This window comes from Rutilus rutilus (assembly GCF_951802725.1).
Source record: "Rutilus rutilus genome assembly, chromosome: 23".
Lineage (NCBI taxonomy): Eukaryota > Metazoa > Chordata > Actinopteri > Cypriniformes > Leuciscidae > Rutilus > Rutilus rutilus.
Window position 1 is genome coordinate 17,558,114 of NC_140233.1, and position 11,791 is coordinate 17,569,904.

Below are 11,791 nucleotides of genomic sequence, written 5' to 3' on the forward strand. Positions count from 1 at the left end.
GTGGTGACTATCCTGTTAAATTCTGCAAACACCTACAACACAGACAAAAAAAAAAAAAAAAAAGGCACAAAAAAAGGTATGGGACAGTGTGGACATTTGTCAATGCATGGTCAGGCCTACAGGCCAATTCTAAAGCCAAACCTAAACAGAATGTGGTTTCAAATGGTGGAAAAAGGGATATGAATAAGTACTTGCTTGTCTCTCTGTAAAAAGAGCTGGCCACTGCTCCATCTGCATCCACAATCTCATGTCTTCGCATTGAGAAGGTCTGGTCCATCTCTGATGCAATAAGAGCTCCACTAGGGTTAATGGGCTGCTTTAATGGGCTGCTGCCTCTCACTGGTTTAGTAACATAATTACATTCTTTGTTGCTACTTGCTTGTTTCAAGTAAGTGTCGCTCAAACAATTGAGTATAACTTGTTATTTTCACCCTGCAATTGACTAACTCAACAAAACCTAGTAAGAAGTATGTATTTTATATTACTGGGTAAAGGTAACTATGTGAGTCAGGAGAGCTATTGGATTTTACAGTGATCCTTTATCTTTGAATTTAAATAAAGTTTAAGCATGTGAATCTCAGTGTGCGTTAATGTTCATATTTTATGTTCTTATTTTACAAAATCAAAACAATTAAACCTTTATCTAACAAGACACATACAAAATGACAGTTTTAGACAGCTGTTTTCTATTCTTTAACATTTTAGTGGCCACATCTGCCAGACCACATCAGGCAGGCAGATGGAAAATGGCTAATGAAGAATACAACAAATCTAGAACACATGTGTCTCGTTCAACGGTGTTAGGGAGTGAACCATATGACAAGTCCAGTAAACACTGTTTAAGTGGAGCTGTCTCACTTGTCATGTTTGCTCGATCTCTGCGAATCAGGATCAGGTATTTCTTAAGTGAAGTGAAGTCAAAGTAAGGCATCCCACACTTGGAATTTGTCCTCTGCATTTAACCCATCCAAGTTAGTGCACACACATTAGGAGCAGTGAGTAGTGATGTTTGAGTTGGGGGAGTTGAGTTGTACTTACTCATCTTTAAGTACATATTGTTTCAAAAAGGCAGTATATTAAACGGACAACAATGAAACATAAGTAAAAGGACAATGGAATGTCTGTTCTCTGTTGCCTTTGATGTCACAGCTCAAGAAAGACAGTTGGGCTCCAGAGCTCTCACATAAACAATTCAGATACATAATTTAATTTGATGTGACCCTAACAGTCCATCATTATGCATATGCTCTAGTCATTGAGTGTGAGTTGGACACTTCCTATATCGCAGTACATTATGGGATTGAATGAGTGCACTTTATAATTTCCACTGTGGTTTCAGACTTCACTACAGAATGTCTCACAAACGTCTCATAAGGCCGTTTTGCATGTTCAGCAACATTCCTTCAGCCCCTGCCCTGGTATGTGAACGCAGCACTGACAACAAGTTTAACAAGTGCATCATCCATTCATCTCTTTCTGTTTCATCTCTTTCTTTTAACCTACCCAAAATATTCATTATTAATTTTAGTTTTAAAAAAAAATAATTAAAAAATTCATTTTATTCTGACAAAAGTGGGCAGCATCTTTGTACAGCAAAAGTAGTATAAAGAACAACACTAAATTAAGTTAGGCATCAAGGTTATAATTCCTCTGTAGAAATATATATATAAAAATCGGTCCAGATATGCTTATAACTGCAAACAGATTACTAGATCAGCTAAAAGAGTGGCAATAGGCTATATAAACATAGTTAACACATACTTGTCAGAAAAGCTACAGATCTGGTAACCAAAATATAAGATAATCAGCTTCCTCAAAGAGGCCACCCTAAGTTCAAAATCAAAGACACATGACACTTGTTACTTTAAATATTCCTTAATGCTTAAAAACATTTTTATTTATTTAATTTTTCTTAATTATCTTGGTGTGCAAAGTTTACTTTTTGACAATGCTCGTATTGACTGTAAGATCAGACAATCACACCTTCTAGCCACACCTCTGCTGTGTAACAATTTCTATACCTTTTACATTTACATTACATACCTATACCTTGTAGACATTAGTCCTTCCCCTTTGTATATGCTTTGCTGGCTTCCTACCACACCTTTCTGGTATATTAACAAGAGAGACTGTTTTATACCTCACTGACACAGGTCTCCTCTCCTGGCAGGCTATAATCTTAAAGAAATCAACATGGTATTTAACAATCAGAGGATTTTGAAAATTATCTCCATCCTTTCTGTGAGTACAACCTTGACCGTCCTCTTGATGAACCATCCAGAACAAAGGACAAATTGTTCAAATAAAGAAGAGACGGTCTTGAATCACTTACTAAAGCAGGATGTTGGAGAACTACAGGCTTGTTCTGCTATTATCCAAGGAGACATGGATGGAGTGGACAAGGGCATTTTCAGGAATCTCATGACCTCGAAAAAAAGAAAATCCCTGCTATCAGAGTCATTTTATCTCAACGCAACCAAGGATTGTCCATCCTACATCCGAGACAGAGGGTTTCTGACGCTTTCTCTCAGTAAAGAGGAGAGAGATTTCCCCATTGCTTATTCCATGGTGATCCATGAGAAGATTGAGATGTTTGAAAGGCTCTTAAGAGCCATTTACACTCCTGACAATGTGTACTGTGTTCATGTGGACCAGAGGTCTCCTGAGATCTTTAAAGAAGCAGTTAGGGCCATTGCGTCCTGTCTGACCAACGTGTTTGTGGCCAGCAAACTGGAGAATGTGATCTACGCCTCCTGGTCTCGAGTTCAAGCGGACATCAACTGCATGCAGGATCTGCTCAAGTCACCCGTCCAGTGGAGGTATCTGCTCAACACCTGTGGCACTGATTTCCCCATTAAAACCAATGCTGAAATGGTTCAGATTCTTAAACAACTGAACGGAAAGAACAGTTTGGAGTCTGAGACTGTACAGTCTAAAAATTGGCGCTGGCAGTATCAGCACAATGTTACGAACGGTGTGATTCGGACCGATGTTAGAAAGTCACCCCCGCCAATTCAGAGCCCTATGTACTCAGGAAATGCTTACTTTGTGGTTTCAAGAGAGTTTGTGGATCACATCTTTAAAAGCAAAGAGATTCAAGATTTAATGGAATGGGAGAAAGACACATACAGTCCAGATGAGCACATGTGGGCTACGTTACAGCGGATGCCTTCAGTACCAGGATCGAACCCTCCAAACAGAAAGTACGAGCAATCTGACATGAACGCAATTGCTCGTCTAGTGAAGTGGAGCTACCATGAAGGAGATCTAAGGAGTGGGGCTCCCTACCCACCATGCACTGGGACGCACAGACGGGCGGTGTGTATTTATGGAGCTGGGGACTTGAAATGGATTGTGAGGCAACACCATCTTTTGGCAAACAAGTTTGATCCAGAAGTAGATGATGTGGCAATCAAATGTATGGAGGCTTTTTTAAGGTACAAAGCTATTAATGGTCGATCATTACTAACAGTTAATGAATCTGACATTATTTTATGATGTTTTTAAAAACATCATAAAAATTACTTTTAAAATGTTTGTAAACATTGGGGAAATGCATATTGATATGTAAATGTATAAATGTTTAATACAAAACGTTCTATGCTGGTCACAATGCAAACTATCAAATAAAATGTAAATTAAATTAATAGTTTGGCTTCATAAAACATTTTTTCCTTGTGCTTTGTGTTACACATAATATTTCAAATAAACCAAGATTTGATTATAATGAATTTAAAGAAAAATAAAAATGAATTAACAGAGTACAAAAAAGAAAAGGTCTCACAAGAAAAGGTAAAGGCTGGGTCGATGATCTGGCCATTTTTGAGCTTCTGTCGGCTTTTTCAGTGTGTTATAATAATGAACATGCAGTGATTACTTAAATAAAATGCATTCTAGAGATATTCCATTGATGACGAATCCTTGTTTTTAATGATAAATGGCAAAGATAATCATATCCATCTCTCTTCTAAAGCTGTGACCTAAGCCTACACTTTTTTTGCTGTGACTTCACACATATGCATCTATGCAACGGTTTAAGCAAGTCATTTAAGAAAGGAAATTCTTCTGTCTGTGCTTACGTTGACTACTCTTCTTGTTGTCACACTTTAACCACACATCCTGTGTTTGCTTCATTTAATTTTTCTTATCATATCTTCTATGTCAAGATTCATTTGCACAGAATAAATGAAGTTAATTAGCAAAAACGATAAACGCCACATTTTAAACAAATAAACACATTTTGTCACAAAAGCCAGTTTTGCCCACTGTCAAGGCATCTGGAGTTGGACCATTTGAGTTGTGTATTTTCAAAATCTGCCAGCCGTTTTGCAAATCACATACCCCACCTTTAATGTAGCACTCGAGTTCACACACATTGTATTAGGGCTGCACAATTAATCGAAATAACATTGAATAAATATCTTCTTCTTTTTTTTGGTTGAATGTTTCTTCTTTCTTTCTTCTTTACTTTATTTATATAGCACAAGTAAACACAACTGATGTTGACCACTGATGTTGACCGCTTTACATAACAAGGAAAGCATGAAAAGGAGAAACATCACAATTACACAATATAATCATACCCACATAAAACATTAAAATTAAGGAAATGCCTGTTCGAAAAGATATAACTTTAGTTTAAGTTTAAACTCATATAAGGAAGTCAACGATCTCAGCGAGGAGGGGATGCTATTCCACAGCGTCGGACCGATAACAGCAAAAGCACGATCCCCTCTTGACTTTAATCGAGAATGTGGCAGGGACAAATTAAAATTACTAGAGGACCGTAGACATCTACCAGGCACATTCACAGTCAGAAGTTCGGATAAATAAGAAGGTGCGAGACCATGTAACGATTTAAAAACAAGCAACAATAATTTCAAGTCAACCCTATAGCTGTAACGTCTCAGGGTTAATGAACCTTTAGCTGAAGCAATGGCCTGCGAGGTCTCAGTGGTTCAGGAAGCCTCATTTTGCCATCACTATTGGTCGGTCAATCTGTAACGTCTCAGGGTTGATGAAGAAGATGAAGGTAGGCAAAGATACTAAATACTCAATATTTATTTAAACTGAAGAATATACAGAACAGTGTGCGTGCATAAACAGAGTGCTAACACAAACATTGACCGACCAGTGAAGGGTGAACAGAAGGAACTTAAATACACACACAGATGAACACAAGACAGGTGATGCAGATAATGATGATGATGAACAGGTGGGTAATGAAGGGTGTGAGTTCAGGTGTGGAAACAAGGAGGATTCTGGGAACTGTAGTGAAGACAAGACGATGACAGACGGTGAATGTGACATTACTCCCCCCTCCCGCTAGGCGCGACCCGCGGTGAGGACCCTTCGGGTGGCCGTGGTCCCTCGAGTGGCCAGGACGGAGGCATATGGCCCCCCCCCCAAAAAAAACTTGGGGAAAGTCCCGGGTACCGGAGAAGGATGGCTAAAAACAGTCTCTGATTGGGCTGATAGGGACCGTGAAGAGGGCTCGGTGCTGGGCAGCGAAGAGGGCTCGGTGCTGGGCAGCGAAGAGGGCTCGGTGCTGGGCGGCAGGACCAGCGGTGAAGGCCTTGTGCTGGGCAGGACCAGCGGTGAAGGCTTTGTGCTGGGCAGGACCAGCGGTGAAGGCTTTGTGCTGGACGGGACCAGCGGTGAAGTGGGCACTGTGCTGGACGGGACCAGCGGTGAAGGCTTTGTGCTGGACGGGACCAGCGGTGAAGAGGGCTCAGTGCTGGACGGGACCAGCGGTGAAGGCTTTGTGCTGGACGGGACCAGCGGTGAAGAGGGCTCAGTGCTGGACGGGACCAGCGGCGAAGAAGGCTCGGTGCTGGACGGGACCAGCGGCGAAGAAGGCTCGGTGCTGGACGGGACCAGCGGTGAAGAGGGCTCAGTGCTGGACGGGACCAGCGGTGAAGAGGGCTCAGTGCTGGACGGGACCAGCGGTGAAGGCTCTGTGCTGGGCAGAACCAGTGGCGAAGAGGGCTCTGAGCTGGGCGGAACCAGCGGCGAAGAGGGCTCTGAGCTGGGCGGAACCAGCTCTGAAGAGGGTTTAGAGCTGGACGGAACCAGCGGCAAAGGGAGCTTCAAGCTCGGCGGGATCAAAGAAAACAAAAGCTCTGCGGGCATGACGCTTGCTGTCTCAGGCGCGGCGGGCATGGCGCTCACAGTCTCAGGGGCGGCGGGCACGACGCATACTGCTTTGGCTTCGGCAGATCTGGCGTGAAGTGCGGGCTCGGCTGGACTGGCGTGAAGTGCAGGCTCGGCTGGACTGGCGTGAAGTGCTGGGTTGGGTGGCATTCCGGACCAGGGCGCAAGGCTCTCAAGACACCGGATTACCGTTTCCTTCCAACAAAGTCCGGAGGTGTCTGGGAGGTTGAGGGGACGATGGAGAGTGGCCCCGAGCCGGAACAGGACACTGAGGGTTTCATCCTCCAAAGAGCTTATGAGGGCGAGCTGAAAAAACTTCTTGGAGAAGTCAAGGAGATCGTGGTTCTTCTGAGCCAAGAGGATGAAGCAAAGGCGTTCATCCATTTGTTTGGTCGGTAGTGATGTGACATATGAACCGAGGCATCGGAGCTTGTGTCGAGAAAAAATGGGCGTGCCAGATGAAGCCGCGATTCGAGGCTTGTATTGTTTAAGTGAAAATCACGTGACTGATGACAAACGAGGCCTCAGTTTGTGTGGATACATCATCGGTTCGGTCTGAGTGTCGCTTCCGGATAAAAGGGGTTCGAAACTCGCGCCTCTTTGTGGGTGTTGTCAGGAGTTGTAGAATCAGTTGTAGTAGAATCAGAGAGTCAGAGAGTTAGAGTCAGAGTTAGAGAGTTAGAGAGTTAGAGAGTTGTGTCATTGTCGTTATTGTGTCATATATGTGTTAGGGTTATATATTATTACATTATATCAGGTTAGATTAGTTATAGTATATTGTTATTGTTAATTATAGTATATTATAGTATTATATTAATTACATAAGATTATTTGGATTGCTTTGGATTTTTGGACCTGGACTGGACTGCTTTTTGATTTGGATTGCCCTTTTGGATTTGTTTGCTTTTGTGACCTTTTTCCTTGTAATGGAGCCAGCAAGAAAGAGGAAAACCTCCCCAGTCTGGGAGTTTTTTTAAATGGTTGGTCAGAATAAGGTATATGTATTATTATTATAAAACAAAATTCTGTCTTGATATTAAAATTATCCTCACTATATAACTATTATATTTCATGTCTATTAATTTATGTTTCAAGGTGAAATGCTTGCTGTGCCTAAAGGAGCTGACATACAGCAATAACACCTCCTCCATGCTCAGGCATTATCGAGCACTGCATGAGCATGCACAAACTACTACCAATCCACACAGTAGTCAAAGTAATTGATAATAATATATATATATATATATATATATATTTTTTTTTTTTTAAACAACATTTAAAAAATATTTTAGCCTCCTACAATACACCTGCATTGTATTTTATTATAGATTCCAAAAAAGAAATGGTGAATGAGGCCCTGGTGAACATGGTCATTGTGGATGATGATGGGTTTAGGGAGCTCCTGCATGTGTTGGATCCCACTTATGTTATCCCAACGCGAAAGGTATGTGATTGATAAAGTGGTTCATCATTATTTAACAAGTTAAAAGTAAGAGTATTTATTTTCTGCATTTATTTTTATTCACAGGCTTTGAAGGTCATGGTTGATCATAAATATAAGGAGGCTAAGGAGAAGGCCAGAGAGCAGCTGCAGAAAGTTGCGGCTATAAGCCTTACCTCGGACATGTGGACATCCCTAAACAAGGATGCCTACCTAGCAGTTACTTGCCATTTTATAGATGACAATGACAAGCTCTGCACTATTTTGCTAGGTGTAGAGCATTTCCCTAACAGCCATACTGCTGAGAACTTGGCTGCTGGACATACCAAGCTCATGGAGGAGTGGGACATGAAGGATAAAGTGAAGTGCCTGGTAACTGATGCTGCAGCCAACATGATAGCATGTGTAAGGTCATTGAATGTTAGGCATGCAATATGCATTGCACATGCTCTAAACCTTATTGTGAGGAAATCTTTTGATGACATCAGCACCTTCAACGACATTCGATCTAAATGTAGGAAACTTGTGACCTATTTCCGAACCAGCACTACAGCAAAAGAGAGACTGGCCCAAGTACAGGAGCAGATGGGGAGACCAGTTCTGAAAATGATAATTGAAGTGGACACTCGCTGGAACAGCACTTTTAACATGCTGGAACGTCTCTATCAGCTGAGAGAGCCAGTGGGGGCAGCCCTGGCCTCTCTAAAGACTGACGTCACCCCTCCTACAGCCCTGGAGTATGAGGCAGTCCAGGAGGCTTTAGATGTTCTTGGTCCTTTCCACCAGGCTACAGTAGAGCTTTCGGCAGAGAAAAGGGTGTCTGCCTCCAAAGTGATACCAATGATGAAGATGCTTAATCACGCTGTAACGAGCAAGCTAGAAGGCCTCAATTCAAATCTAACAAAGCAGCTGGGTGACAGCCTTGTACAGAGGGTCAGGGAACATGCAGTAAATTTGGAATCAATAAGTGTGATGACCATGCCCACGTTATTGGATCCCAGATTCAAAAAGCTGGGATTCTTAAGTCAAGGGAGACTGCAAGAAGCGGTATCAAGACTAAAATCTGAATGCGCTACTGTTATCAGAAGTTCTGGTCTCCATTCTGCTTCCACACCCCCAGCTCAGCTGCCAGCCTCTTCAGAAGCAGGTCAATCTACAAACAACAGTAGTATATGTCTTTGTTGTGTGAATGTTCACATTAGTGTTTAGTACTGTGAACCATTATTAATGGATTTTTTTTCTTTGTTCCTTTATTATTAGGTGACCTTTGGCATCTACTGGATAGCACGGTTCATCACAGCAGAAGGAAGTGCAAGTGCAACAGCAGATGCTACTGTAGAAGTGGACCGATATTTAACAGAAGTGAATCTCACAAGATCTGAGGATCCACTAGTATATTGGGCTCAACACAAGCTGATGTATCCTCATTTATATCAGCTGGCACTGGTGTTTTCATGTTCCCCTGCATCCTCTGTTCCATGTGAAAGGATCTTTTCCAAGGCTGGAGAGGTTTTGTCCAAGAAGAGGAATCGTCTAAACCCCAACACACTTGAAAAGATTCTGTTCCTCAATAAAAATCATTTGTAATTCTTCCTTCACCCACCGCAAACTGCAGTGTTGCAGTTTGCTCCTCTATATCCCCAGTCCCATAAGCACAACACTGCACTAAAACTAGTAACAGTTCAATGCACAAAACCCCCCAGAAACAATTATTCATCTTTCCCACCCCACACTTTTCTGTTGTAGTTTGCTTTATTACACTCCCTCCACCATAAGCACTGCACTCAACACAATCTCACTTTTGTTGTTCATACTGTCACTATCCAAACAATTTATGAATAATTAATGAACTGTGTGTGACAGTTGTCTCTGCACAAGTAAATTCAGACAGAGAAAAATACATATTTTATTTTATACTCAGGCAAAAATGTCTGCTCAGGTCTTTTTATTATTGCAAATGAAAGGTTACAGACATTAACAGCGAGAAGAAAATAAATAAATACATAAAACGGGGGGGGGGGGGGGGGGGGATTGGGGCACTGGTTCAGAATGAATTAATTTGTCTGCTATTTCTTTGCACAGTCGCTAGGTGTCACTAGTGAGCAATGTTGAATGAAGCTTCGAGTAATGAACCTTTATCTGAAGCAATGGCCTGCGAGGTCTCAGTGGTTCAGAAAGCCTCATTTTGCCATCACTATTGGTCGGTCAATCTGTAACGTCTCAGGGTTGATGAAGAAGATGAAGGTAGGCAAAGATACTAAATACTCAATATTTATTTAAACTGAAGAATATACAGAACAGTGTGCGTGCATAAACAGAGTGCTAACACAAACATTGACCGACCAGTGAAGGGTGAACAGAAGGAACTTAAATACACACACAGATGAACACAAGACAGGTGATGCAGATAATGATGATGATGAACAGGTGGGTAATGAAGGGAGTGAGTTCAGGTGTGGAAACAAGGAGGATTCTGGGAACTGTAGTGAAGACAAGACGATGACAGACGGTGAATGTGACAATAGGCCACCGGCAGCCAGTTAAGCGACAATAAAATTGGAGTGATATGTTCATGTCTGCGGACCCCAGTTAGGAATCTGGCAGCAGCGTTTTGGACCATTTGAAGCCTTGTAATAGAAAACTTGGGTAATCCTGCATATAAGGAATTACAATAATCCAGGCGGGACAGAACAAATGCATGTATAGTTCTTTCAAGCTCTAATGGTGATAAGAAAGACTTTACTCTGGATAGCAGCTTCAAGTGATAAAAACATGATTTAACTACTGTGCTTATATGTTTATCAAGCTTAAAGGGGTCATATAATGGTACATGCACTTTTACAAGTTGATTGCACTGAAATGTCTGTTGGCAGTGCCTGTACACAACCATCCTATCATGATAAAAATCCATCCAGTGGTTTTGTTTTAATCTCCTTATATGTTTGACCATCTCTGAAATCAAGCCGTTCGATATTGTGACGTCATAAGATCGTACGCCCCTCCCGCTATTGTGATTGACAGCCGTGTTTCAACACAAGACCCGCCCTGAGCAAGCTGTGACAGCCGCCGTCATAGTAGTCCGCCATTGTTGATATGCTGGAGTAGAATGGCGTCTAAGCGATTGTGGTGTTCTGTTCTTAGATGTAATAAGGAACACAGCAGTCATTTGGATGTTCCTAAATCCGAGCCGTTGAAGAAGCAGTGGCTGAGTTTTGTTTTTGAAGCCATATGCCCAAAGGATTGACGCGGGGATTCCCTCACGGGGATTCCCCACGATCGTCTGTGCTTTCATGTTTGCGCGAATCATTTCACACCAGACAGCTTCACAAACGAGAAAAAACGGATCGGTACCAACGTGTTCCTGCTGAACCTCCAGAAGATGTGAGTGTAATGTTTTATTAACCTTTATATTAGTATTTATATTAATCTTTGCGAAATTTGCAAACCTTGCTGCAGGCTTCACGATGAATGCGTCTAAGGTTTACACTCAGGGTACATTACGGCATGTTTTCTATGTACGACGTTCTCAATATAATTCATAATCCCACGTTTATAACGAATAACACGTGGTTATTGTGTTAGATACGGTCAGAGAATGTCTAATACGGTGTACCCACAGAACAGAGGGGCGGGGTGAGCAAAGCTCATTATCATTTAAAGACACATGCACTGAAACGGCGTGCTGAAAACAGAGCTGTTTTTGACCAGGTAAAATTAGTGTTTTCTTACAATACTAATGAGAATTTTTAATTAAAGTATATTACAAACTTTTAATTTAGACCCTAAAGAATCATATTAGCTTGTACAAAAATGGCATTATATGACCCCTTTAAGAGAGGAATCCAACGTAACTCCCAGACTCCTAACGGTAGGTTTAATATCACAAAATTGGTTTGCAGCATTAAAGGTGGTTTTTCCATTTCCTATGGAGGGCCCAAACACAATAGCCTCAGTTTTGCTTGCATTCAGATGTAAAAAATTTGCGGACATCCAGGATTGTATTTCATTTAAACATGCAAAAAGGGTTTCCAGGCCCTTTGAGTCAGTACTTTGAGTCAGTTTAAAAGGCAGATAGATTTGAGTATCGTCTGCATATAAATGAAAAGACACTCCATATTTCCTAAGAATTGATCCCAGCGGTAACATATATAATGAGAACAAAGTAGGAGCCAAAATGGAACCTTGTGGATCGCCACA

At 41.7% G+C, this 11,791-nt stretch overlaps 1 protein-coding gene across 1 annotated transcript; it reads left to right on the top strand.

Moving 5' to 3' along the window:
• Positions 1-1,874: 1,874 nt before the first annotated feature.
• LOC311283270 (beta-1,3-galactosyl-O-glycosyl-glycoprotein beta-1,6-N-acetylglucosaminyltransferase 3-like) lies at positions 1,875-3,601 on the top strand. The gene has a single exon (XM_084397619.1). The coding sequence runs from the start codon at positions 2,194-2,196 to the stop codon at positions 3,496-3,498; it is 1,305 nt and encodes a 434-aa protein (XP_084253745.1). The 5' UTR covers positions 1,875-2,193; the 3' UTR covers positions 3,499-3,601.
• The last annotated feature ends 8,190 nt before the right edge of the window (positions 3,602-11,791 follow it).